Genomic DNA, 24,732 nt, shown 5'->3' on the forward strand with positions numbered 1-24,732 from the left:
ACTGTTTTAGATTTTTTTTTTTTTTTCATTCCATGATCACAACCATCCATATTTCCTTACATTAGTGTCATCTACTATCGGATCAAGAAACTGAGTATATATATTTTTTTGTTCATGATCATCACATTATGTACGGGTCCGATGGCATATAAACATCACGGTGGGCTCCAATAACGTTGGGTTGGTCAACGTTCAATCCCCACCTTTTCTTTTGGCGTGGCCCACCTGAGTTTTTGGATCCGCATCATTTTGGGATCACATCCAAAAATAACCAGAGAAACTGATGGCCGGACTGGATTTCACCAAGACATCAGGTTTGGCTCCGCACAGTGTTGTGCTACATGGACGCGGATTTTTACTCAGCAAGGATGCTGGGTGGGGCCATTGTCATGTTTGTGGGCAATCTAACCCGTTCATCCGTTTTTAAAGATTATTTTAGGACTATAGAGAAAATATTAGGTGAATAAAAAAACTCAAGTGGACCACACGAGAGGGAAAATTGGGGAAAGAAATACCTACAGATGAAACCTTCCTGGGCTCCACCTTGATGTTTATATGCCATCCAAGCCGTTTATAAGGTCATTACTACTGGGATGAAGTGAAAATACACAAAATTTAGCCTGACGTAAAGTTTTCATGGCGACAAGAATGTTTCAACGGTTTTCATTGAATATCCACTATTTCCTCTTGTGTGGCCCACTTAAGTTTTGAATCCACCTCATTTTTAATTGAATATCCTAAAATGATCTTGCAAAAAGGATGAACGGGGTAGATTTCCCACAAACATGGCGTTGGACCCCACCCAGAATCCTTGCGCAGGTACTTCCGAAATCCGCGTCTCCAAAATACCCACCCTTTTCCAGCCTCTATAAATACTCGGTTCTCCTCTTCTCGGGACTGTCTCGTTCTGCTCCGAGTCAGAGAGAGAGAGAGAGAGAGAGGAGAAGAAGAAGAAGAAGATGATAGAGGTGGTGTTGAACGACAGGCTGGGGAAGAAGGTGAGGGTGAAGTGCAACGACGACGACACGATCGGAGATCTGAAGAAATTGGTGGCGGCCCAGACGGGGACGAGGCCCGACAAGATCCGTATCCAGAAGTGGTACACCATCTACAAAGACCACATCACCCTCAAGGACTACGAGATTCATGACGGCATGGGCCTCGAGCTCTACTACAATTAGGGTTTGTCTTCCCTCTTTTTTTTTTTTCCTTCGATTTCTTTCTCTGACGCATCAATACACTTCAATTAATCATAGAGAGGAATGAACAGTTCTTTGTGTTTTTTTTTTTTTTTTTAAATTTAATTTTTTAATTTTTTAATTTTTTATTTTAGAGCTGTTTGATTTTTTTGGGATTTATTGATTTTTTCTATGGGCACTTGGTATGATATGATTATCTCCTTATGATTTTAGGGCCTGCGGTGATTTCTTGTGTATTTTTGTCGTTTAGGTTTGGCTGTGTTTGGTTGCAACAAATATCATGAAATTTCATGATTATCTTTCTAAGTTGGTGCCAAACATCACGAAATTTCATGATATTTGTTGCAACCAAACACAACCTTATTCTTTTATATATATATATATATATATATATATTTCCTGGTATAGTTATTGGGTTCTGGTTAAAGGAAAGGCCCAGATTGGGTCTCACTTGATCACATGTCGCAAGAATCCTTCTTCAATCAATTGGTGCATTTGATTGTGATGCAATCAGATTCTGTAGAGTGATCCAGACCAGCGTGGTTGATCAGAGTTGTAGTATAGTTTAGGATTTTTGTATTTTAGGAAACAGTTGTTATTAGTAGTTGGATGATTAAGTGTGTGTTTGCACCATGCAGGATGTTTGTTTTTTAAATCAATTTAGCTATCCTTTATTGCTCTGGTTTTGATAGAGGTAAGCAATAAATTCAATCAGAGGTTTTATACCATCAGTTTGTGCAATTGGGTATAGATTGCATATGGTATTCAACCATATTTTATGATTTTTGGGTCAATATTATAGATGTTAATTCATCGTTAGAAATAGCTTGGTTTACTGACTGAGTCATTAATGCATAATTTCGGCTGAAGGATATAAATAAAACATTGCTCACCTATTTATGATCTGTTCAAACCGTGATCAGTTGCATGTTCAACATCATAGAATTTAAAGAGACTCATAGTTAAACATGTTGGAACTCATAATAAAGAACTAAGGAAACTATTTGTATGCTAAGGTCATAGGTGTTGACTAACCATAAAGTTTGCCACTTGGGCACAAGGTTCCATAGCCTTATCCTTGTATGCATGCATAACTTGGGATATAGTTTTTATGCATTCCACCACATTTGTCTCCAAACAGGGGGTGTTTGACCTGAAGGAGTTTATCGTTTGGTGGAATTAAAGGGGATGGGGTGGATGGTGTTAGTCACATGAGATCAAATGGTCCATCTTGCCAAAAAAGTGTAGCGTCTCGAGTTCATGTAGCCAATTATACACACACCTAAACATATATACACCTTACGAAAAATACTGTGAAAACTTAAACATAATGAATCAGTGTAAATGATATAAGTAATGAAATTTCGAGGACAAAATTTTGTTTAAGGGGGTAGATTGTAACACCCCGAACTTCTCAATACCCGAATATTGAAAGTTCTCGAGTGTTACTGTGAAATTTAACTTAACATGTACATGTGTACGATGCCAATCTAGCTATCCTAACCTTACATCTATTCTCCAACATGAATCTGCCCATTGAGAATGATCTTCATCCATAGATCAAGCCATCCGATCGTTGATTTTAAGACAAGATCATCATATGTCTAAGTATTCCCACTTGGACATCATAACCAACCATTCAGCTAACTATCTGCCGATAGGTAAAGATATATGATAATCCACTTTGAGTTTGGACAATCCGATCATAGTAAACTAACTACCTGATATCTGCATCTACTCGTACACATATTGAATTAAGATTCTAATCCGTTCATCTTGTTCACCACCTATAAATATGTTTAACCCACCATCAAAACTACAATCTGAGAAACTTACATATGTGACTTGTCTAAAAACCCACTCGTGATCATCCGTTTACAAAAATGATGTATACCCACTTACATACATGATCAGAGTACTAACCATCAAGTTTTTCTATTTTTAACATGTCATTTGACCATCCATTATGTTGAGTTTTTTTTTTTTTGGTTAGCTTGTTAGTATACACCCACTGTCAGTACACACTCCATTGTTAGCCACCCTCGCTAGGGAATCGATTCCAAGACCTCAGTGTTGAAACGAGGTATCTTCACTCAGTCTACCACTTGAGCTATGGATCAGGGTATTCTATTATGTTGGTTGATATTTGTATATTCCCTTAATTAATTTGGTGAATAATTCTTTATTCATAATGATTTAGATATAAGTTCTTTTATAAGAATTACTTAGAAAAGTGCCTAGAACCATGTAGAACCATCAGATTTTCCAAAACTCTTATATCAGAAATAATTATAAAAATGCCATTAACCCAGACCCTTGAATTCTAGATCACATGGTTCTCATGATCCGTTTGATGTGAAATTTTATACTATGCCTATGTATCATAAATTAACCATACATGTCAAATTTCAGCACTTAGATCATTGTAAAAGTGACCTAATTGACAAATCAGCCCTTTAACTGTTGATTTTGGTGTCCATCGAGTGAAGAAACCTCGTGGGTAGTCGTAGTAGGATATTTTCCTTCATACGATGTGGACCAAGTGTGAAATATGAAGACCTCACTTTGGTAGGCTTTCCCTTGGGTGCGAAGTTATCCTTTCGAGGCTTACTAATTTCTTATAAATCTGGATCTTCCGATTTAATCACGTTCTGCCGTCCATCGCAACTAAAATTTGGATCACACTTTGGTCTCATACGACTACGAGGTTATACAAAATTTAGACCCCAATTTATGATCCTACACCGTTGAATGTTGAAGTCAGCTCCTTCCTTTTGGTACAAAAGACGAAATTTTAGATTTAGGCTTTTTCCATCATTAATCAACCACCAAATTTTGTCCAACCGTTTGCCTATCGTGACTGCACGCTTCTCCTAAAATGCCCAGATCATTAAGTGTGGACCGTTAATTGAGATCAAATTTGTTTTGGCACTCGTTAAGAGAATTTTCAAGATAGGCTAATCTAAATTTCAGATCACCTAGAAAATTATGTACCCTGACCTATTCGATGACCCCGACACATTGTACGAATTGGATTTAAAGAAAGATCGCTAAAAAGTCAATTTGGAGAAACTCAATCTAAGTGGGATGTGAAAAACACCCCCTCTCACATGCCCACTCCTTTATAAAAGGAGTGTGTACCCTTTTTCACTCACACACCAGCACTCCCAATGTCTAAGGAGGAAAGAGAGAAAGAGAAGGAGAAGGAAAAAGAGAAAGAGAAGGAGAAAGAGGATGAAAGCGAGGGGGAGACACCACACGTGGAGAAGGAAGAGGATTCGACGACCCTGACACACTAGACGAATTGGATTTAAAGAAAGATCGCTAAAAAAGGTTAAATTGGAGAAACTCAATCCAAGTGGGATGTGAAACACACTCCCTCTCACACGCCCACTCCTTTATAAAAGGAGTGTGTGCTCCTTCTCCACTCACACACCAACACTCCCAACGTCCAAGGAGAGAGAGAGAGAGAGAGAGAGAGAGAGAGAGCCAGGAGACACCACACGTGGAGAAGGAAGAGGATGATGGGCGTCTAGGCTTCTCTCTCTCTCCCCTCCTTGGACGTTGGGAGTGTTGGTGTGTGAGTGGAGAAGGGGCACGCACTCCTTTTATAAAGGAGTGGTTGTGTGAGAGGGGGTGTGTTTCACATCCCACTTGGATTGAGTTTCTCCAATTTGACCTTTTTTAGTGATCTTTCTTTAAATCCAATTCATCCAGTATGTCGGGGTTGTCGAATAGGGCCAAGTTACATGATTTTCTTGGTGATCTGAAATTTAGATTGACATATCTTGAAAATTCTCCTAACGGGTTCCAAAACGAATTTGATCTCAATTAATGGTCCACACGTAATGATCATGGCCCAATTTTGAGAGAAACGTGTAATCACGATAGGCAAACGGTTGGACAAAATTCGGTGATTGATCGATGGTGGAAAAAGCCTAAATCTAAAATTTCGTCTTTTGTACTAAAAGGAAGGAGCTGATTTCAACATTCAACGGCGTAGGATCATATATCGGGGGTCTAAATTTCGTATAACCTCATAGTCATATGAGACCAAAGTGTGATCCAAATTTTAGTTGTGATGGATGACAGAAAGTGATTAAATCGGAATATCCAGATTTATAAGGAATTGTAAGCCTCGAAAGGATAACTTCGAGCTCAAGGGAAAGCCTACTAAAGTGGGGTTTTCATATTTCACACTTGGTCCATATCATATGAAGGGAAATATCCTACTACGACTACTCACGAGGTTTCTTTATTCGATGGACACCAAAATCAACGGTTAAAAGGCTGATTTGTTAATTGGGTTACTTTTATAATGATCTAAGTGCTGAAATTTGACATGTATTTTTAATTTATGATACATAGGCATAGTATAAAATTTCACATTAAACGGATCGTGAGAACCATGTGATCTAGAATTCAAGGGTCTAGGTTAATGACATTTTCGTAATTATTTCTGATATTAAGGTTTTGGGAAATCTAATGGTTCTACATGGTTATAAGTATGTTTCTAAGTAATTCTTACAAAAGAACTTATATCTAAATCATTATGAATAAAAAATTATTCACCAAATTAATTGAGAGAATATACAATTATCAACCAACATAATGGAACACCCTGATCCATATCTCAAGTGGTAGACTGAGTGAAGATACCTCGTTTCAACACTGAGGTCTTGGTATCGATTCCCTAGTGGGGGTGGCTAACAGTGGAGTGTGTACTGACAGTGGGTGTGTACTAACAAGCTAACCAAAAAAAAAAAAAAACCCAACATAATGGATGGTTAGATGACATGTTAAAAATAAAAAAACTTGATGGTTAGTACTCTAATCATGTATATAAGTGGTTATATGATCAATTTTGTAAACGGATGATTACGAGTGGGTTTTTAGAGTGATCAAGAGGCAGAATATGTATACTGTTAGATTAAAGTGACTTGTTCACATGTGTAAGTTTTTCAGATTGTAGTTTTGATGGTGGGTTAAACATATTCATAGGTGGTGAACAAGATAAACGGATCATAATCTTAATTCGATATGTGTACGAGCGGATGCAGATACCAGGTAGTTAGTTTATTATGATCGGATTGTCCAAACTCAAAGTGGATGGTCAGATATCTTTACCTATCGGCGGATAGTTGTCTGAACGGTTGGTTATGATGTCCAAGTGGGAATACTTGGACATATGATGATCTTGTCTTAAAATCAAGAGTCAGATGGCTTGATCTATGGATGAAGATCATTCTCAACGGGCAGATTCATGTTGAAGAATAGATGTAGGGTTAAGATAGCTGGATTGGCATCGTACACATGTACATATTAAGTTAAATTTCACGGTAACACTCGAGAACTTTCAATATTCGGGTATTGAAAAGTTCGGGGTGTTACAATCTACCCCCTTAAACAAAATTTTGTCCTCGAAATTTCGTTACTTATACCATTTACACTGATTCATTATTTTCAAGTTTTCATTGTATTTTTCTTAAGGCGTGTGTATATATGTTTAGGTGTGTGTATAATTGACTACATGAACTTGGGACGCTACATTTTATTTGGCAAAATGGACCATTTGATCTCATGTGGCTAACACCATCCACCTCATCCCCCTTAATTCCACCAAACGATAAACTCCTTCAGGTCAAACACTCTTCGTTTGGAGACAAATGTGGTGGAATGCATAAAAAACTATACTCTAAGTTATGCAGTCATAGAAGGATAAGAGTGTGGAACCTTGTGCCCAAGTGGCAAACTTTATGGTTAGTCAACACCTATGACCTTAGCATACAAATTGTTTTCTTAGTTTTTTATTATGAGTTCCAACATATTCAACTATGAGTCTCTTTAAATTCTTAGATGTTGAACATGCAACTGATCACGGTTTTAACAAATCATAAATAGGTGAGCAATGTTTTATTTATATCCTTCAGTCGAAATTGTGCATCAATGACTCAGTCAGTAAACTAAGCTATTTCTAACGATGAATTAACATCTAGAATATCGACCCAAAAATCATAAAATATGGTTGAATACCATATGCAATCTATACCCAATTGCACAAACTGATGGTATAAAACCTCTGATTGAATTTATTGCTTACGTATATCAAAACCACATCAACCAGAGCAATAAAGGACAGCTAAATTGATTTAAAAAACAAACATCCTGCATGGTGCATTCTAGGCCTGAAAGGAAGGAATCACTGTGATGCACTAGGTTCCGTACTACGTTTGATGTTTAGGCCCCATCATCCTGGGCATATAATTGACTGCCTTGTTGATTAGTCAAAGGTTAACGTGATTTTTACATTATTAAATATTTCATTGAGTTAATGTTTTTCCAATGGGAGCTTTTACAAGACCTGTTTAACAACACTCTTGCCCCATGCTGGTTCCAAGTTTCAAGAGTGAAATGAGACCATCGATCATTTTAAGATGTATGGATGTGTACTTAGCCAATGCAGAAAGATCAACTCATGAAGCCTACTGGCTTTAGCTTGGTTTGTGATGTGACCAAGTATGAGAAGTGGAAGTGATTGAACAAGATGAGTTTCATAATTAGTAAGCATTTAATATCTAAACCTGTTTGTGGTGCTATAGTCAAGAAAGTAAATAATACAAAAGAGTTTTGACCAAGATTGGAGAAAGATTCATGGAATCCGATAAGTGGAGACGATGAAGCTCCTAGCGAACTTCCTCCTTAAAGTGCACTAGCTATGGGAACATAAGGGACAATATCATGAAGACGTCTGATCTTGCTTCTAGGCATTGAGTGGGACATCTCAAATGATCTAGTGGTTCACTCTTTTTGTCGCAGGACCTGTTTATTTTTGCATCCAACTATAGGTCAATACGAGATAAATCACGATATCCTCTAAGATGTCTCACTTGAATGCCCTAAGTTAGAAGAAAGGTTGAACATTTTCAGTAGTGCTCCCTTATGTTCCCATTGGTGATGTATTTTAAGGAGATGACCTTACTAAGGAGTGCTATCATCTCCTCCTTGTCAGATTTGATAAAATTTCTTCAATCTTAGGAACTCTTTCGCATTCTCTTATGCCGATATAATACCATGGATAGTTTAGATATAGAATGCTTTATAATCATCATACTCATTTTATTAAAATGTTTACACTTCTTGTACTCTGTCATATCAAAAGTTGAGCTAGGGTTAGTGGTTTCGTAGGTTGATCCAACCACAAGGGCCAAGTTCAGATCTATACATCATGAAGTGATCTGGACGCTTTTGTCCACTCTTGGAAGTTGGAATTAGTAAGTGGTGAATGTCGAGCATTGCCTGTTTTGAAGACAAATGCCATCTTATCAACTCTTAATGCGCAATGACATTACAGATGTAGTTCTCTTTGAATATGAGAACTAGTGAGCGTGAGCTTCCTCTGTTATTAACATTATAGTGAAACTTTTGCTAGTAAAACTGTTTTAAACTCCATATTTTTGAAAAAAATGTGTATAATTGATTAAATGTTTAAAATTTGTATATTTTGGAAGTAGGGAAAAACTCTTTTTTGGGCAAACCGAATTAAGCACTTTTTTCTTGAATAAAACATGTTTTAGTAAAAAAAAAACTTTTGGGGTACTTCAGAAAATAGAGAATAGCGGTTGCCACCTATTGATAAAAAGTGTGTACAGGGTGAAATTTTTAATTGAGATGGGACTGATTTATATGTAGATTACTTAAATGGAAGGATTTAAGAGATGCCAAGAACACCATGCAACTATCTATATATTATTATTATTATTATTATTATTATTTGTTCATCCATATAGAAATTCTAACTATTTTTTATTAAGATTTTCTATTTTAACCTTATATATATATATATATATATATATTATATATATATATATATATATATATATATATATATGGACACACACACCTGCACATGCACATTTTTATTTTTTTTTTCACTTCTTTTTTGCATATTTTTAATGATCGAGACTGAATTAAACATGAATATTACTGTCTTTTTAATGTATGCCATTTTGCTAACTATGGGTGAAACACAACCAATTCTACCCTTCAATAACTAGAAACTAGGATTGCCCGTAATCCATTGCACCTAATCGATATTGTTAATTTCGTTAAATAAAGAGACAAGCAACTAGGTCAATAGAATCTTTAATCTGTCTAGCCACTTTATTGGATAGGGGACTCTTTAATTGTACGGGCATGATGCCTATGATTCGTCTAATACCCTTGACTAGAAGTCTGTAACAGGTAAAATAGGCCCAAGTGACTAACTTCATTGGTTTTTCCACATCGTTAACCTTACTTAGCATACAAATATGTTTCCTTAGTTTGATTTTTTTGTTACGAGTTCTAACATGTCTCTTTAAATTTTAAGATACGATGTTAGACATGTGACTGATAAGGGTTTTAACAGATTATATAAAGGTGATCATGCATCAAAATCAACCTTAGTAAACTAAATTATTTTTTTAATCGACTGTTTTCAAGACTATTGACCCACCAATACCATAAGATGTCTGAATACCATATTGCAATCTACTGATTGCACAAACTGATGGTATAAAACCTCAGATTGAAGATTATAGATTGAGATCTTTCTATATATATATATATATATTTGAAAAGACGATTTCATCAAAAGAAAAACAGAGGAACGCAAAAGCAGTACAAACAACAGTGGAAAGTAACCTTATTGTCACTCTACTGAACCACAAAAAGGAAACATGAAAACATTCAAACAGAAACAAAAGAATAAAAAAGATCTAGGCCTGACTAGAGACACAGTTACACAAAAACAATTGCTTCCCAGTCCCTTCTCAAAGAGACAAACACGACCTCTGAGAATTCAGGGAGCAGAAGAGCCCACTCCAAAATGCAAATAGAAAACATGATGGAAACCAAGATGCAGACTTGTCTTCAAATACTTGCATTCTTCTCTTCCAAATCCCCTAGAGGCTAGAGGTTATTATCAGGAAACATCTCCCAAATACGCCTACCACGCTCCAAAAATGGACCAATAATGCAGCCTGCATTCCTGCAATGACATCAGAAAGGGATCTCTCTAACACCCATTTGGTGCTGAAAAACTTAAAAAAACAAAAGATCCCAAATTGCTCTGATAGTCTGGCAATGCAGAGGAGATGATCCAATGTTTCCTGCATTTCTTGTACACACATTGAATCCTGGGAGGAGTTTCGTTTTTTCCAAAATTTAACACACGGGTAGCGAGAGATGCCTGATTCACATAATTGGATTGAATAGATTTGGAAGAGAAATGACCATTGGCTGCGCACTTCCAATACCTAGCATCCTCACTTAGGGCATCAAGGTCAACGTCATAAATAATGCCTATGAAACCGGCAAAGTGTCTCAATTCCTCATCGTTTAAATTCCTCTAGAGAGTAACATTCCAAACTAAAAATCTCATAGCAATCGACCTGCTGTGTCCCTGACATTGTCAGACTCGTAAATGTTGTGTCCGGAGGTCTCTTTCCCACAGCCATCCAGCGACACACCTCTCTCCAGCAATTGATCTCCACGTCTCTTTGCAGGTTCCCTCTCTGCAATTGGAGTTCGATTGCCACATCTCCCTGCCTTGTCCATGTCCTCATCTCCAACTTTGATTTTCATTTAGACACCTTGCTGGAACCCTGATGACCAACCACTCGTGTATCTCTGCCCAGCATGTCCTAGACAAAGATCAGCAACATGGACTGATGCAACACCTTCCTCCATGATCTTTACCATGTCCCAACCTTGTCACGTCCTCATCTCCATCTTTGATTTTTGATGCCCAGCTTCAGGAGAAGTTGCCGGGTTTCCAAACTGAAGCCCTTGAAGGTTTATGAACCCTTGCCAGATTCATGGAAAGTTTCCACCCTGCCAGGACCTGCCCATTAAGAACATTAATGGCATTACATGCCTTGTTCCAATACTTGAATCTGACAGACGCATGTCTCCTCAGCTTCCTATCTCTGTGTTTGGGCGCCATGTTCTCCACCAATCTTCCAAATTCCAAAGACGACTACAAAATCCTCTGCACCCCATCTCTGGCTGAATCTAGCTAGCTATATATGCTCTAAATGGACCCTTTCCAATCTTTCTTTCTGCGATGGCCGAGGAACTACTTTCGGCTCAAAGCTCAACTCAGCCGTTAAAACCAAGAGAAGAGAAATGAACTTGTGCACAAATCCGAATCCACTTGGATTTCATTCAGTCAATAGAATAAACAATGAATGGGGTGGCATCCGACACATCATCTCCATCTAGTGTTTATCATACTAAAAGAAGCAACTCGACAGCCAATGACAAGCAGCTGAAATGAAGCCAAAACTTAGCTGTAGGATCCTTCTTACTAGGTGTTACTCCTGCTTCAAACTTGCGCTTCTGCTTCTTAGCTGTTCATACCTGTAACATTTTGAAAAGGCGCTTCCCGTTCCTGCAACCGACTATTTTCCACTTTGTTTTACGCTTTGCGCAACTATACAAAAACTGTCACTCCACTACTGAATGGGAGGCATCTGGCACGATCCTTGCTTTGTAGTGGAGCAGGTGTTGATTGGACTTGACGTGTGGGACAAATGCTGGAAAAACACAAGCACTGCACATGGCATTTATCTAAAAAAACCACTCTTTAAACCTGTGACAAACTGCCCAATAGGTTCAGTAATTGCTTTGAAGATCTTCAACTTGATTATATAAAAGTGAAAACCACTTGGTAAAACCAATTAGTAACTCGAGTACCAGTTCTAGCTGCTACACTTTCTCTATCCGTCTTGTAACAACAGCCTGGCTGTTATCCAAACCTGAAAATTAATGTGCTTCCCATACCTTTACCCATTTTCCTGTCCTGCTGCTTGCATGCTCAGATACAGCCCTGATATTAAATGTAGTAGAAATGTAAGACTGATGATGAAGATCAGGAAGATAATCCATTCTGGTGAAATTTTATGGATTAGTGTATCACTGAACATGAACACTGGAAAGTGTATCACTGAACATGAACACTGGAAAGATGGATCCATTAGGGCTACAACTTGGGTTTAGCTCAACCTGAACCCGGTCAACCCAATCTGAGTTTGGGCTGGGTTGGGTCAGGTTGTCAAGGACCTCGGGTCGGGTTAAGGTTGGAAAACGCCAACCTGATTTGAGATTGGGTTGGGTTCGGGTTGAGCAAATTCGGGTCGGTTTAGTTTGGATTGGGAATAAACATGTATTTTGGTCATGTCAGTTTAGGGTTGACTAGATAGGAATTCAGGTTGGGCACCTCAGGGTTAGAATTCGGGTTGGGTTGGGTTCTATTGAGGGCAGGTCGGGCTTGGATTGACCTTCAACATGACCCAACCAACCTGAGTTGCACACAAGCTGGTGAAAATTTTATGGATTATTGAATCAGAATGTTGGCCTATGAAGGAAACAATGATAATGTGTTGGGAAGTATGATACCTTTGTTGCTTTTGGCAGTTCTGGGGGTACCGCCAAATCATTGTTGGTGGAGGCTATCCAAGTGCCCTTTGTACCCTTTGTGTTTAGTGTATAGTGGAAAAGAGGGCTAGTTTTCTCTCTCTCTCTCTCTCTCTCTCTCTCTCTCTCTCTCTCTCTGTGCCCCAAATCTTGATTGAGATGAGAATAGGAAGATCCCATGATTTCACATAGGTTCATTCTGTTGTCCTTGGGTCCCACGATCTCTCAAATGTTATGGAAGGTGGTGGCCTGGTGAGCAGTGCCCTCCCCGGGATCGGTTATTCATCTAAACCAGCAATAGTGTAACCTGCTCATTTGATATGATGACTGCGGTTTGGTTTTCTAATCAATTGTGGGTTTGAATTGCAGGTCTCTCTGCAGATGAAAATCATGCGATGGATCCATTTTAACTGTTGGTGCAGATAGAAGATATAATATCATATGAATGCTGGAATCAACCTGTAATAACTGTTTTCTCTGCTATGCATAATTGAAAAACAAATGATGTCTTGAGCTTGTGTGATTAGCTTCATAGAGATGGTATTGTATATTGAAATCGCTGTGGGATTTGTATAACTGATCTATTATGGCTCATTTTGGTAATGCAAACCTTGGAGAATAGCAGGTAATGTGTATCACCTCTGTCACCGTAGGGTGCATGGGTTTTTTTTTTTTGGTGACAGATCTGGGCCATTCATGGATGGAAACATGATATTCACTTTGTTTGGTTGCCATGAACCAAGGATTAAAAAAAACTGGTGTTGGTGTATTCTATGGTCACCGCCGGAAGTGTTTACATATCAGCAACAAGGGGCCCAATTCTGCGATCTGCACTAACCTGGGTTTGTGTAGTATGGCATATGTTTAATGCATGGGATAGTGAATTTCTCATAACTTGTGCAGGGTGATGAGCTCTAGAATCAATTGGGTTGTATGAAGATTGATGTGTCACCCTGGTTAGGTGTGATCTGGAATGTTTAACCAAGTGGGTCCTACACAAATGTTCATTTGGTGGTCCATCCTGCGTGATGGCCTTGAATATTGCCCAGATTGGCCGAATGCACCGGACTGATTGGTATTCATTTTCCTAGTCATTCTTCAATGTTAGTCATAATCTTTCCCACCATCTGCCTAGTCATAGGCTAGATAGTTAAGACAATCCAATTCAGCTATATTTGGGCCTACTGCGAAGATGAAGGGTTTGAACCTAGACTACGCATCCAATGTGTATGGGTCGTAGTCTTACAGCCCAATATCATTGAGTCTTCTTCATTTCGTGTTACAAACCATTCAGTAAAAAGGCAGGGTTGTGTTTTTGCTTACACAAAAAATAAAAAATAAAAAAAATCATTAACTATGAAGAAATCTGGCACTAAATTAGACTGATTAATCATGATATTTGTTGCAACCAAACGCAACCTAAGGAAATGGCGGGTAGGGATACTCATTTAGCGTGCCTGATATTGAAGGTTATGCCTCATCAAGAATTACTTTGATTGGTAGACGTGAGACTTTTGCTTCACTTTGGCAGTGCAATTCTAGTTTCTTCTTGGAATGAAAACTGGATAATCTAACTTAAAGAATACGAATTTCGAGTAATGGAATCATGACATCCAAAACACAATATACGAAGAGATTGCTAGGCATGCAAGCATTCATTCCTTAACCATGTTGCAATCAGTGAGTGACTGCTCGAGTCCTGATAAGATGAATCGAGTGGACTGAATTGGTGAGCTGACTCAACGAGTCTTGCCGTGTAGGAAGACTTGGTTCCAGGTCTGGCCTGTGAGTTTCTGTCTCTCGAGAGCCGAGTTGAGTTGACTCGGCTGAGTTTTGAGTTGAGTTCCCAAGGTTTAGCTGCCCTTTGCACACAAACAAAGTTGTGTTGGCATAGACTTTTTGGGTCATTCTGTCTTAGACAAGCTATCTAGATGCTGGCTTGGATTAATTGTTGTGTTGCATGTTTGTCGAAAGTCCTTGAACGGAGAACAAAGATGGATCATGACGGGTGTGGGAAGCTTAATGCCGACAGTGGTACATGTATCATTTATAATGCATGTGCTGATCAGCACGTGGCACATGTTCGAGCTTGAGGATTGATGATGGCATTGTGCATGTGGCACATTTTATGCATGTGATTTGATGATGGCATTGTGCATGTGGCACATTTTGTACATGTGATGTATCACATGTGCATGGGACATTATTCTCCTATCTGCATAGAATGGATAATCTATCTTAATTGTTATTCTACCTTCAGTGTAAAGCCATGCCATCCTTTTTATCATTCAAACTTTGGAAAGAATCGTCTTTATTTTCTTAGGTTTCCATGCATAAATTAGCTGGAGATGTTGTACCTTATTTTTGGCTATTCTTGAATTAATAAATTAAGAATGATATATGTTGTTGTACAAAGAAGGAATAGGATGCCGAAAGATTAAAGATATTCAAAGTGCTTTTTATGGAGGCACAACTGGTGTTGAGCTGGATAGTATATGCCATCTAATGAGAATGTGTGGCCAAGAAGCTCGAGAGATCGAAATTGGTCGAGAGAAGAGAAACAATTAGAAGAATACAAAAAAACAGAAGGATCTAAAAGATTGATGTGACAATGATTCAACTACCAAGAAATAAATAAACAGAAACGGATGTAAAGTATCTGCGTAGAAGAAAATATTATAAATAGAAGGGAAAACCAATAGACCAAGTCGTTTCATACCAATCAAATTATCTTTCAATTATCTTGCAATTTATCTTTCCTTATCTTAGCTCATTTTTATGAGTAGTTGTATTCGGTTAGCTGTAATCTTAGTATACACTCATACGCTAAATTTTAATCTCAATACAAGCATTTCTTCATTCAGAAAGGCTCCTTGCAGTTGCCGACTATGTGTATTTCCTTTTTATTTGACAATAGCCAGGTATCAGAAAATTTCTTTTATATGGAAGGCAAACTGGAACCCATTTTTGGATGAAGAACCCTACCCTCAGAATATTGCTTAATAACTATATAAAACAATTAGCGAATGGCTGAATAGGTGACAAATATGCACAGATCTCAGTCATATATGGTCACAATCATCATATATGCTATCTGCCTATATTGGCCCTTGGGGTTAAGTTGTTCGGTTGGAATCGAGTCACACAATTAGTTTTGGCACGCCTACCCGCATCACATGTGACAAAAATATCCAAACAAAAAATGTGCTGAACAATTTTTGACACGCCTGGTGGGACTTAAAAATTACTCGGCTGTCATAAATATTCACTTTGCACAAGCCATGCAAAAGCGAACAATTTTTGGCACGCCTAGTGGGACCAAAATACTTGGTTGTCATAAAAAGCCAATATATTCAAGTATCTTTGTGTTGCAAAACATGAGTCGAAGCGGTGGTCACGGTACTTCTACAACTCATGAACCTCCCCTAGTTGATGAGGAGTTGTAGGCACAACTAGAACCTGAGTTGTTGCCAAACCCGGCACCTAGTTTTTCAAATTCGGATAGGGCATCCTTATCTCAGATTGACCCTTTAGAAATAATGTCTATCAGGTTATGTGAAATGCAAATGGGCATTTAATATATTGCTGAACAATCACGAACTTAGGTTAAGCAATCTCAAAATTATGGCGAAAGCTTCAGCAAATGGATATTCGGTCAGGTCGAGAGCATGAATAGGATGATGGGAATCATTGCTGAACGAATGCCCACGTACATCAACAAACTGTTCCTCAGCAAACCTTGTTCTCAGCTTGTTTTGTCTTAACAGACTATGCCCTAAGTTTTTGCTGAAGCAAGCTTTGTTGGGAATTTAGCAATACCCATAGTCACGATCGAAAATTCTATCGCTCTCTTTAAAAGACCAAAAAGCCAATACAAAGTAGTCATGACCGAGGTTGAATTTATACAATTGGCTTAGGATGGTCTGGAATTCAAGCTCTGTAAAAAGTTTATCGGAACAGAGTACACTAACTTCTATGTTCTAACTAGAAAAGTATCATGATATGAAGCCTCGCTTTAAGAAGGGACTATGCATAAGAACTCATTTGTCGAGACATTATTATAACCCTAATTATTATGTAGTAGTGGATGAGGTAGTAGCCAAACAACCACTTATTTTTTCTGCATTGGTCAAGACAGAAGCGACTGTCTCGGCCACACATAGGCCTTAAAAGACCTATACCGTCGATATCACTCAGGCTGATGAAATCTTTGACATAATATTGGCCGAAATTTTTATTAAAGTTCTTATTAATTATAAGATACCAATGGTCGAAGACTTGAAAAAGAATGATTACTGCAAGTAGCATGGAACTCGGTCTTATTATACTAATAAATATTTTGTTTTTAGGAACACAATTTAAGATAATATCGACTGAGGGTTACTAAAATTTCCTAAAAGGGAAAAAGAGGAAATGATATTTGATACTGATCCATTTCTAATTAATATGGAGATTAACATGGCAACGATTGATCCTCAGAAACTATTTGGTCGTGACGAAAAGTTGATTTTGGATCCGGGAATGACAAAGGTGAAGGCGGTCAACTCAAAGGAAAAATTTGAATGACTTGGAAAATGGCTACGAGCATAGAAGTAGAGTCGAGAATATCATCACCGAATTTATGTGATTAATGTGCTAGAAAAAATAATCTCAGAGGCCCTAGAATTAATTAGAGCACGCATTTCTTCTCGAAGTTACTAAAGTTCAGTTGAAGGTGTAGGAGATTCGACCACTAAAATATCAGTGGTAGGTACTTGGCCAGGTGAAGAGAGTACATCTTCAATAGGAAGCATTTCTTCATGTACTAAAAGAGGAGTAGCCAACGTCTCAACAGGCACAAAAGCATCACTAGCTTCATTGGTCACAAAAACTTTGATGGGAATTGCTCTATCAGGAGAAGCTGTGGCTGGCCAAGGAGCCGTTTCTTCTTCGTTTTCTTCTTCCATAATGAGTACTCGATGACTGCTAGATGAGCTAAGAACTGTTCGCTCAATTCATTCCAGAAGGGGTGCAGAATGGCTGGCCGATACAGATGAAGGTCCAACTTTATATGAACTATGCGGTTTGGCCACAAAGGGGCTCCTCTTCATATTCCTCCTGGTTGAGAGCTATGATTGACACCTTAGAATGGACAGAAGTAAGAGGAGACGTTGGAATGGATGGAAGTGGGAGGAGATGTTGTTGGCTGCATGATCTCTATTTCTTCTCGAGCTAGAAAGTCTAGCTGAGGAACATCACTCGTGGTCTCTTTAGATTTGAAGTATTGACATCCTTTGATGAAGTTTGAGCCTCATCAACCGTAGTAGTAGCATGAATTTCCTTGGGTTGCAAGTTTTTTTTTATTTTTTTCCAGTGGCCGAGATCTCTCTAGTTAATGCAAAGATAGAGAGATATTAAAAAAGTAAAAAATATACAAGTAATACAAGAAAGAGGGAGGTCAAATATCCACCTAAGTTAGATTGAATAACAATGATTGAATATCGGTCGATCATTAGCTAAATTTTAGAAGGATCACCGATATGTATTGCCAAAGGACGCATGAAAGAAGGAAAATGTGGAGGATTGGGCCGATAAGGTGTTGAAAAGCAGTTGAAACGAAGATTGGGATCATTCAACCTTTTAATTTCTTTTCACCATTTGTTAAAAGCTTATAGACACCCCACCCAGGCTAATATCTTAAGAAGGCTAAGACAGTCCGAGAACCATGATCCTATCCGAACCTCGAAACCCTAATCCACACCTCGAAACCCTAATCCGTACCCTGAAACCCTAATCCGAACCCCCAAACCCTAGTTTGAACCCTAAAACCCTAATACGAACCTCTAAATCCCAGCTTAACCTCAGCTTAGACCCTAAACCTAGCCTAACCCGAATTTCAATCCAAACCTAAACCCTATCACAATCAGAATATACACGCAATTCAGCATGGAAACCTACTTATTCTAACCCAAAAGCCTGAAAGAAGACTATCGGACGAGCCAGCGCACCAAACGAGGCCCACCAACTAAAAACCAGCTCAGACTAGGCCCAGGCGGTAATTTGATTACTGCCGGTGGTACTCCAATTACCTCCGCTCGCGGGGCGCATGTGTCGTTCGAGCAACAGCTGTCTCTGCGCCCGAAAATCAACTTTCTCTTGAAATTACCCTTCCAACCGATACTATTTACCTTTTTATCAACCCCAAGAGCTAATGGGAGTACGCCACATGGCGTTTCTCTTTCCTTAACCACTCCCAAGATGCCATGTCAGCTTTCACCCTTCACATCCCCAAAAATTACCACAATACTATTGAAGAAAGCTATAAATAGCCGTCTCCTCTTCTCATTTTCACAACAACAAAACACACCAACAACGAAGAGAGGGAGAGAGAGAGAGAGAGAGAGAGAGAGAGAGAGAGAGAGAGAGAGAGAGAGAGAGAGAGTGAAGGAGGGAAGGAGCTCCCAAGCCTTCAAGTTCTGATTTTTTAGCTACCCCCTAGTCCTTCCTCTTAACCTTTCCAACCCCTAAGCTTAGTCCAGTCTGGTCATGGTTCGGTCCATGTTTTAGCCTATTCAAGTTTAAGCTAAAGATCCATTCATCTCATATACAAGCATTCATTATGACATTTATTCCCTTCTCAACCCCCCTGCTCTTCTAGATTTCTAGTGAACGTATGCTCTATGACTTACCGTACATCAGATCTTGTCATATAAAAAATTCCTAGTAGTTTAGTCCACTTTTCTTATCTCATTTGCATAAGCATCATTTCTTCTGCCTTCTAGACACGCCGTTGGACGTATGCTCTATGGCTTGACGAAATCTCGGATCTTGCTACATTAGAAATCCACATGTTTGCCTAGTCTCATCTCGACCATAGGATCCATCATCCCTTGAGATTGTTTTACCACACCAAGTAGAGACCGTACATTTGTACGTGCAGAGAGGGTGCCTAACACCTTCCCTCTTTGTAACTGAGGTCTCTTACCCGGAATTTCAGATCGCAAACCAGGAGTCAATCTAAGGTAGGAAAGTCTTCGGATTTCTCCAACCTTATATATTCCGTGGGTTTTAGCCGACTGCGGGATTTTAAGATTAATTGGCTAGGGCGACACCAACATCTACAAATCAGCCTAGTCACCCCCACAAATCAAACCAAACACACCAATCAGTGTGGGTGCCGATTTCCAATGTTCACAGAATGGCAACTCCACTGGGAATTTGCTAGCTCGTTCTAGCTGAGACCCGACTAGAAATAGTGTGGTAATATAATCTTAGGGGATATTCTACATATAAACATTTGCATTCATACCTTGTATAAAAAAAAGAGCGTCGATCTTTGACTTACACCCATTCAAGGCTTTCGTTCACCCCATGCTTACCTGATCCAAACTTGCCATGGCAAATCAGGAAGAAGAAACCATTGCTATTGAAAGGCATCCCTCAGATCGCTTGAGGTCATGGCTGGTAATACTGGAACCACTGCATTCATGGCCAATATAGCCCAAAATCTCAAGGCTTTGTAGGACCTTCTTACCCAGTGTATTGAAAGAGGGGTTGCCCAAACTATACAAGTATCATCGCCTAGTGCCCCAGTTATCTCAACTTTCCAGCATCCTCCCTGTAATAGTAGTTACATTCAAGGCCAATTTTTCTCGGCCGACAATCCTTTCCAACGACCTCTCATTGATGAGAACTACCATAAAATGCAACCTGCCACAGTCAGGAATCTCAACCAATTCCAACATCTTCCTCCTGATAGGAGATCCAATCAACTCCAAGGGGCAAAACCCCTCTCATCTGATCCCTCCAAAATCGAAGAACTCCATGAGCAATTGCAAGAGATGCAGAGGAAGCTATGGAAACAGCAGGGGGTAGATCTCCTATCCACCAAATTTAGGGATCTTTGTCCCTTCCCTAATGCAAAGGTACCTCAAAACTTTGAGGTACCAAAATTCAAAAGATATATGGTATGGGGTGTTTTATGAACCATTTAAGAGCATTTTGTGGAGAGCTTAATACTATGGCAAGTAATGACGGAGCGTTGATCTGTTTGTTTCAAAAATTCTTGAAAGGCGATGCGTTAGATTGGTACACATCATTAAACTACCATCAAATTAAAACTTGGGAACAACTTTCCCAAACTTTTAATGATCGTTTTGTATACAATCTTAATGTAACGCCCAAAAGGGCGGATCTTGCTGCCTTAAGGCAGAGGAATGATGAGTCATTATTAACTTATGTTGGACGGTGGAGGGCAATGGCCGCTAGAATGAAAACACCCGTTGATGACGAGGAGTAAATGTACATGATCATCCACTCGGCAAACCCAAGTATCTCTAGATACCTCATCTCGTATCCATATGCCAACTTTACCCAACTCATCTGTGCCGGCGAACAAGTCGAAGCCGGAATAAGGGCTGGAAAAATCTCCCCCTAGTGGCCTCATCAGGCCTCCCCAGTACAACGGATAGTGGAAGGAAGGCCTACTGGATACGAGAATGGTAAAAGAAGTGTTCTTGACCTCCATCCAACAGAAGAAGACAATCTTGTCGCCTCTACCCAAGGTGCTCAATTCGCTCCTCAAGAGGGACAATGGCAACAACAATAGCAAATGGAGATTCCACAGTACCTCAATCATGGTCGGTAAATGGGGATGGCCAGGGAGCGTAGGCAGTTTACACCGAAAGCCCAAACTTATAGCGAGATACTAGCCACACTATTCCAAAGGCAAATACTTATACCACTATTGTGTAGGCTCTCACCAAACCCTTTACTACCAAATTATAATGGGAATGAGTATTGTGCATACCACTAATCCCGAGGCCACATAACGGATCGTTGTATCGTCCTGAAACATGTGGTTCGAGATCCGATTGACAACCAAACGATTGTGGTTACCCCTCCTGCTATTGCCACCACCAATTACACCCTCCAGAATCCCCTGCCACTGTATCAAGTAAGCCCCATCTCATTGGGCACCTCTGTCACTAATAACATTAAGAAAGAATCGCCTTGCCATCCAGTCCAATACATCCAGTCAATCATTGCCAGTCCGACACCAATACTCCCGATTCTGTAAGGGGCATGCCCATCCAATCCAATCTCTGCGCCCTTAAATATGCAAGGGGCATCTCCAACCGGTCCAATCTCCATGCCCTCAGAGCCACCCCCAATCAAGCCAATCTACACATCCTCTGTCTTGCAAGGGGCACCATCGACCTATTCGACCCTTGCTCCAACTATCATGCTCCAAGAAAAATCTCCTTCCCCAATCAACATACCACATGCCCTAGCAAAATCAGGGCCTAACTTTAATTATGCGGTAACTTTTGAGGAAGGACATTCTGGTACTCGAAAGGATTTACCTTGCTCTACTCAGTCTTTAATCCTTTAAGAGAAGAGTCTAGGACGAGTGGTTCCTGCCTCTAGGAGAAAGGTCGAGGAAGAGATTAACGTCAAGATCTTGATTAGCTCCAAAGCATCAACCATCACTTTTCAGGTCTTTAACATCACAACTTCATTTCATCTCCTCCCTAATTGGTCTTGGATCCATAGAGTCAAGGCTCTCTCTTCGACTCTTCACCAAAAGGCCAAGTACATTTTCGGAGACAAGGCGCTGAACGTTTTGGATGATCCCAAACAAATCTTTCCGATTGAAGCAGTCAACAGTCAAGAGCTAGATATCCTGATCATAGACATACATTGCTCCGATGAGGACATCCCATACCATATTCTCGAGTTCGAGACTGTGAATTGCATGCCTCTTACATGTCCCATCGGATTAAACTATGTCTTCTCTTCAGTCGAGCACCAATATTTTTATTATTAGCTTGAATATCAAGAAAATGCAGGCATGACAAGACTAGAATATCTGCCTCCTAAGGGTGAGATATGAAAGCACAAATGGATTGGAGGAGGGCAAAGGCGGCAAGAGGAGGATGATCCCTTTAGCCACACATCAATCAAATCCATTAAAGAAGGGATAATCTATCTGGTTGGCAGGCCGAGTTCCACCATGGAGGATCAAATGAGCCTAACTGAGCTGTTTGAAAATGACTCAGGCAAGGGGCAAGAATTTTCCCTGATTGACTGGACCACAGTCTGGGTCCCACTTGATCTGAAAGAATCCAAAGAGTCACAATACATTGGGGATAAGTTGAGAAAAGTGACATCCAATACCAACTCAAAGCCCTAATCCCAAACTTATCACGACATTTGGGCACGACAATGAGGGCCCACCTACTGATTCGTCTAGCCCTGCCTCCTAAGGGGAGGGAGTGCAGGGCAATAGTTGGTTAACGATCCCCAAGACAATGCAATAAAAGAAAATAATATTTGGCTCCTCGAGCCGAATCAGGCAATCTTTGGTCACATCGCCTTCTTTCTCAAAAAATTAAAAAAAAATCAGAAAATTTCAAAAAGCAAAAAACATTAGATATTTTCAAAATGCCAAAAAAATCAGAAAATTTCCAAAAGCCAAAAACATTAGATATTTTCAAAATGCCAAAAAAATCAGAAAATTTCCAAAAGCCAAAAACATTAGATATTTTCGAAATACCAAAAAAAATTCAGATACTTGTCAAAATGCTAAAAAATCATATATTTGCCAAAATCCAAAAAAATCAGAAAATTCTCAAAACACAAAAATAGTACAAAATCTTTCAAAACTCATAAGCAATAATGTGCTAAATGCGTCTATTATAACACCCAAGTTTGAAGTTGATTTTGATCTGCAGTTAGACTTCAAACTCGTGGGTTTGAATGAAGCCCAAGATGTGGAAAATGATGATCTGACTCTCGACCTAGAGCATTTCCTCCGAAAATTCAAAGCAAAGGCCAATGTCGTCGCGGGCGATTTTTAAAATTGGGAACTTGGGATCCCCTGAGCTCCCTAGAAAAGTACGCATCAAGAGATCCTCGCCTCTTGAATACAAGCAGACAATGACAGAATTCTTGAGGCCTGGGGCTATCCAACTTTGGGTTCGCCTATGAAGCCTTACCCAGATCAAATGAAGAACTAATCATACACCATTTGCTATGAAGCCGGAAGTCAAACACATCAAGCAAAGTTGTCAAGATCATGTTTGAAGTCCACGATGGAGTCCTACTGAGGAATGATGGAGATAAGCTATTGCATCATGTCAGGAAGTGCTTCAAGTAAAGCTTGTACAACAGATCCATGTGCATGCTTCGAATCTTTATAACCTGGCAACACCCTAACCCTCTTTCATTATAGGGTGTGGACATCATCGAAAGAATGAACCCAAAGGCATCCAATGGTCATGAACGCATTCTCGTTCAGATAAAGCCGGGCAGCAACAACATCTTACATCATCGGTACAAATGAAGAAAGAAGTCAAGGAAAATGATTAGTGGTAAGCTTGATGCAACCAACTATATCTCGCAGACATAAAGCACACAACGATCACTAGGACCAATGACAAATAAGTCTAAAAGCAAGGTTAGCAACATGGTAACAATGCACATCTTATCATTGTGCCTATTAGATCCAGGGGGCAAGTCCAAGTCATCTTGGGATGATTCACTGATCGTTTGCGAAGATTTTTCTGGGAGGTTCCCTTTGTCTCACTATCATTAGTGGCAAAGATCTTCCAGAGCCCATTAACGCCAAAAACGTGAATATCTATCATGGGTAATCCTACCTGACTATGTCAACAACTACAATTGTAAAGCTAAAGTCAAACGACAAAAGGTTAGCATGCTGAGGTATATTCCATCATCATTCCTTCCCTCCAATAAGTGTTTTAAAAAATAAAGGGTTAAAAAAAAAAGAAGAAAAAAAGATACAAAGAAATAAAAAAATGGACGAATAAAGCACGCAGTCTAAAAAAATGAAAAAAAGAAAAAGAAAAAGAAAAAGAAAGAAGAGTCGAACCTAATGATTAAGAACACAAGTCTCCAACCCGTTTCCCCTCATGATAGTTTAACCCAATGTCACAGCTTTATGAACGTGATTGAAGACAAAGTCAGGTAGCTCACCAATCGACCGACAATGAATGGAGTCTAGCCTCCCACCTTTGTTACTTTAAAAGAAAAAGAAAAATCAAAAGAAAAATAACATGTCTAAGCGAAACGG

General features: G+C 39.3%; 1 protein-coding gene across 1 annotated transcript; it reads left to right on the forward strand.

Moving 5' to 3' along the window:
• Positions 1-904: 904 nt before the first annotated feature.
• Positions 905-13,291, forward strand: LOC131249022 (ubiquitin-like protein 5). The gene is made up of 2 exons (XM_058249591.1): positions 905-1,182; positions 13,026-13,291. Exon 1 carries the CDS (start codon positions 960-962, stop codon positions 1,179-1,181), a length of 222 nt encoding a protein of 73 aa, XP_058105574.1. The 5' UTR covers positions 905-959; the 3' UTR covers position 1,182; positions 13,026-13,291.
• Positions 13,292-24,732: the final 11,441 nt, after the last annotated feature.

This window comes from Magnolia sinica, chromosome 6, assembly GCF_029962835.1.
Source record: "Magnolia sinica isolate HGM2019 chromosome 6, MsV1, whole genome shotgun sequence".
Taxonomy (NCBI): Eukaryota; Viridiplantae; Streptophyta; class Magnoliopsida; order Magnoliales; family Magnoliaceae; genus Magnolia; species Magnolia sinica.